General features: G+C 45.4%; 1 protein-coding gene across 3 annotated transcripts in view; it reads right to left on the bottom strand.

Annotated features, from left to right (window-relative positions):
• The window catches only part of FOXN2 (forkhead box N2), a 19,777-nt gene that overhangs the window by 9,541 nt on the left and 4,812 nt on the right, over nt 1-5,424 (bottom strand). For 2 of the 3 annotated variants that reach the window (XM_010140463.1, XM_010140455.1), the window contains exon 2: nt 2,241-2,365. In XM_010140463.1, the coding sequence (XP_010138765.1) occupies nt 2,241-2,365 (125 nt within the window). The remainder of the gene's footprint in view (nt 1-2,240; nt 2,366-5,424) is intronic. The other variant, XM_010140470.1, reaches the window with a different exon arrangement.

Genomic DNA, 5,424 nt, shown 5'->3' on the forward strand with positions numbered 1-5,424 from the left:
TAGTCCTCATGAACACACTGTAAAATAATTACGAACACTATCCCTCCCACAGAAAAATTGAGAGACTCTCCCAGTCAAATTCTAGCATCACTCTGTAGATAAACTTGGACAGTCCTTCCAGCCTCTCTCCAGCTGGACCTACGGGCGTTTTCTTTCACTCCACACACAAGGCAGCCCTTTGGGGGCCCATCCCCAAAATTAGGCCAGAATTTAAATCTAATCCAAGAATTTTTGAACATGGAAGGGAAAAAGCTATATTTCTCTGTATGACAAATATTTTTTATTATTAAAGGAAAACAAACCAGTTTTCATTAGGGAAAAGTTCAGTATCTTAAAATGCTGGATTTATTTTGTTGTCCTTATAAACACAAGCACTGCAAAACTCTTCACATATTGAAGTCAGGGGGAATTTTACCATGTGACTTCATTAGGACCAGAATTTCCTTGTAATTGTGATTGTTGACAAGTGTCACTAGTCTCGTGAAGGAAAAAAAGTTACCGAAAACAACAGTTTCAAATTATTGTCCTGATCTTTCAAGTACTTCAGCGCTCAGATGACATCTCTCCTCCCCTACACCTAATTTCAGTCCGTTGTATTCATACAAGCTAGGTAAATCATACTTCAATGCTTGTATCGTTGGACTAATCTTGAAGACCTTGAAGATATTAAAAGCTTAACTGGTCAAGGCTCTGTCCTAGGCTGAGTCTGTCTTGATCCTCCGCTCCTCTGGCTGGACAGATGACACCCATGGGTCCCTTCCCATTTCTATTATTCTCTACATTTTAAAGTTTGACTGTGTTAATGTAGACGCGTTGTTAACAAAGCTTTCAAGGACCAAACCTTTACTCCAGCTGTACCAAAAACCAGAAAGGGCATGCCCTTATGCAGAAACATTAAAGCCTGTAAAAACATTGTCATCTAGATTCCAATTACAGCAGTTTTGATAATCTTTGTTTCCATAAAACAAAGCCTGACAACACCACCAGCCATCTCATCTTTCCAATTTGACTATTTTTAAATACTTAAACACTTCAGGGTTATTTTAGTAATGCTCCTGTTCCAGCAGAAAACTGGAAAACACGACACCTCTGCCTGGCTCGTTCAAACCGAAGATGACACATTGCGGCTCAAGACGGCTAGAAGGTCAGAGACCACTGTGGCATCTTGCAGGTTACAAGCCCAGCTGGCAAAACCCATGCCACAGAAATCTGCAGCTGCTGCCAGACAGCTAGGGATGGCACAACGGTGCCACCTCCCAGGGTCAACGTTTCACTGGACACTTAGAAAAGTCTGCTCAGTGTTGTCAGTTCTACATCTTGCTCCAGTAATCCCAGTTCCTTCTGTTGTTAAGGAAACTGCTCACAGTAAGGTTAAGGCATAGGGCAATGTACAGAGACCTTAATTTTCTCTTATCTCACCCAAATTCTTTGCCAAACTAGATAAACCAGCCACGTGCCTACTTAAGAACTGAGCTCACTGATGGCAAAGCATTCTCCTGCTTTCCGTCCTCCTCCTCTCTATCCCACCGCTACAGGCTGACCCAGCTGCCATTCCTCTTCCTCAACAAAGGACACATGACATTGACTTCAAATTCTCCAAAATCTGTTGCCTAATCTTAAAATGCGTCAGATGGAGAAGCCCTGATTTGAGAAGCTTTGCATGCTCCACTTCAGAGTATGTTGATGGTAAAGGCTGTTCTTCCCATACCTGCTGCTTCCCACCCATGCTTTTAACAGTCTTGGAGGAAAACATCCCTCTCTTAGACCAGCCTCTCTAAGTGCTGCAGATTGTAGAAAACTTGATTGTTTTTCACAACAGCACAGAATATATATATAAGGACAAGGGATGTACAAGAGAAGACACACACCTCCTTCCAAGCCAGAAGGCAACCTAGATCGATCAGTCCCTGTGAACTGTGCTCGAAGAAGGATTTTGCTCCAGATCCCGGAACTGTCAGCCTCCCTGAGAAATGGGCCTCTCCAGCAAGCACCCAGCACAGCCCTGACCTTCTTCTTTTAAACTCTCCCACAGTTATGAAGATGACTTGGACATAAACCCCAGCACAGCAGATCTGAGAAGCCTGCGCTCATGACATGTCCCCACCTCATCACCTAAGCCCCCACACGTTCTTCTCTTGAGTGACAGCTGGTAACGACAGATCAACATCCACACAGGCATTTCCTCTGCTAGGTGGAATAATGTAACTGCACACCCCATTGGGATGAGAAAATTCACCTACCTTGGAGGTGACGCTGGCGGAGTATAAAATGCAAGCGCTGAGGGAAAAGGCTGCTTTTTCAGAGCTTGGACAAGATTAGGTTTATACTCTGGGTCAACACACCATAAGGAGCCTTTTCCATTCACCTGCAAGAAAGAAGAACGGCAAATGAGAAAATCCAGGGGCCAGGCTGTTACAGTCGTCGTTTGTAATTTAATATTCCCGAAATGCAGCGCAGTGCGATGTCATAGGCATCCACAACTGTGGAGATGATGTACGCACCCCACCATCTGCATGGAAAACGGACGCTCCCAAACTGAGTGTACAGTCCCGAGACCCTTGTTATATGGTACGGAAACACCCATCTTGCACCTTGGGATAGCATCTCCAAAGCCCCCTCTCTAAAGCCCCATCTCCATTCATGTTTGTCCACTGAAAGCTGTAAACTTTATTTTAAGACTTGGTAAATACAACTGTAAGTTTAAGGATCTGCCCAGGCATCAGGGAATTGACCAGCAGCCTTTTGACTGACAGGCTTCTAAGTAAGAAACCAAAGCACCTTTCCCTTCACTGAGATCTGGCCACATACTCATTTAACTTTACACCATCCTGTAAAAGCATCTTGCCAGCTGCCCAGCTCAAAATGGATTATTCCCACTTTTTCAAACTCAGAATTTAATTAACGTATTTTTGACGCACCTAACTATGTAAGCACCACTGTGCTAGTAATTCTCCATATTAAAAAGGTTACGCAAGAAAAAGCACCTCCTGCTCCTCTCAGGCGTTTCTTTCCATATTTACTATATAACGAAAAACCTGGTTTTCAAGTCTGCTAGTTCTCACATAAAGACAAAAATGAAATAGCAAAAGTTAAAACAATCACTGACCAGATCAGCTAACGGCTCTGCAGGGGGTGGCACCAGGTTTTTTTGAGGGGAAAAAAATGTTACAGGAGGGATCGTGCACATGGCAGAAGGAAGGGGCACCTCTACACCTGAACAGGAGGAAGATTTTGGGGGGAAAAGTCTCGGAGCAGAAACCCAAGCCTCATGAAGCACCTCCTGTGAGGCCAGCTGGCCTCCTCCTGTCACTGTCAGCGGGGTGTTAATACCATTTCATGGATGGATACTTCATGACTTGAGGCTGAAAGTACCCACAGAGCATGTAAGTCTGTGGTCTGATTTAAGTCATGGGACTTTTCCTAAAAAGAGGAAATACTTTGCTACCAGTAGCAAAAAAAAAAAAACCAAATCAAGGAGAGCTCCAGCTGAGAAAGAAAGATGCTGCTCCATTATTTTAGTTAAAACCACCGCCTTTCATGAAGATCTCCGAGCTGCAGCATCTCTCAGAGTTATTTACTTGAATTTTTGAACATTTTAACTTGAATATTTCTTTTTTTTTCATGCTAAAACTAAGCACAGCCTGTAAGACACCTATTGTCCTGGGTTTGGCTAGCACAGGGTTAATTTTCACAAGAAGGAGAGAGGGGGCACAGCCAGAATAGCTGACCTGAACTAGCCCAGGGGAGACTGGATACCGTATGACATCATGCTCAGTATATAGCTGGGGCAGCTGGCTGGCAGGAGCACTGGGCAGCAGGTTCTGGGTGGTGAGCAGTTGCATTGCACATCACTCACTTTTATATTATTTCAGTAGTGTTATTGTTATTACTGTTGTTTCTTCTCTCTGTGTTGTTCTATTAAACTTTCCTTATCAACCCACAAGGTTTTACCTTTTTCTCCTGATTCTCCTTCCCATCCCTCCGGCTTCGTGCTGGCTAAACTCCAGCACCTCTCGAGAAGCTCACCTTTAACTGAACAGCCATGGGGGCTGCAGGACTGTTTAGCCAGTTAGGTACTAACAGGGGGTAACCTCCCAACTGCTCCATCCATTGTCTCAGTGACAGACTAACACCCCGACTGCTTTCCTGCACCTCTCACAGACCCTTCCCCAGCATCCCAACCCTGCCTAACCCCAGCTGTTGGGTTTTTTTTTCCTCCCTTTGGTAGCTTGGAGGCTGTTGCCCTCAGGGAGCAGCAGTAACTCCCCTGACCAGCAACCACTGGTCTACACCGTTTAATCTGCTACTTTAGGCCAGCACTTCCACTTGACACCTATGTTGCGTCAACTGGGGCTCGCAGCCAGAGTGGCTTTCCCTCTCATCTTCCCAGGCACCAGCTTGCTGCCCTGACAACATAACACAAGGAGCTGGGGTGGGTATTGCAACAGCAAGCTGAACCGGGGCACACCCTGAAGCCAGACACACTCAATCCAAGGCAAGAGGCAATAAACAGCATGACTGCTGCTCTGGGTAGTTAGGCTGGGTTAGGTGTAATGTGAAACCACGCTTCCACCCACCATTACTTGTACTAAAAGCTGACACTGAGCAATAGATGTCCATGGGGCTGCTCCCGTGCACCCTTTCACTCGCACCGGCTGCTTAGCAAAGAGACACAGTGGAAATCCAGCACAGGTCTGAAGTTGGTGTCACGGTTTAGGGAAAAGCCATGCACAACTGGAGCTGGAAATCCCACGAAACACAGGCACGCGGAGCTTTAAAACAAACCAGTGGTCTAACCACAGCAACGTAAAAGACTGTGTGCTGTTTCTCCCAGCAAAGACCAAGCCCAAGACAACCTAAAAACTAAACTGCCTTCGGAGTTTACTATTTGACATCAACAGTGGGGCAGCTGTTGATGTGCTAGCTAAAACATAGGTGTAACTTTTATTTAACATCTAGAGAAACATCCCTCCAGGTGCAGAGCAGCCACCAGATCATTTTGACTCTCCATCTCAAATCACGCAGGACGGTTATACTGTTCTGAGATTATTTTTTGCTCTATCATCTTATCTGCATCTTTCTGTTTCTAATTTGACTTGCGGGATTTTATCTAAGCAAATAAAGGAAGAAAAAGAATTTTTTTTTTTTTTTGAGGCATAGGTGCTTAGGTGCTATTTCATAGAGACACTAAGTTTCCAGCCCCTGGCATTTCAGGGTTTGATTATAGCAACATGGGCTAGGAACAAGATGCCCCCCCACCCGGTGCAGCCTTGTCCTTTACCACCACCCACCATGGTCACTCCCTTGCTAGCAGTCAGGTACAACCAGCGAGTGTGGCCAGTCCAGCGAGGAAAGCCTAAGAGGGATGGAAGCAGAGCAATTCAACTTCGGCTCAGTACCATCGGCTTTGGCCTGCCGCCGACG

Source organism: Buceros rhinoceros, unplaced genomic scaffold, assembly GCF_000710305.1.
Source record: "Buceros rhinoceros silvestris isolate BGI_N320 unplaced genomic scaffold, ASM71030v1 scaffold6050, whole genome shotgun sequence".
NCBI classification, from domain to species: Eukaryota; Metazoa; Chordata; class Aves; order Bucerotiformes; family Bucerotidae; genus Buceros; species Buceros rhinoceros.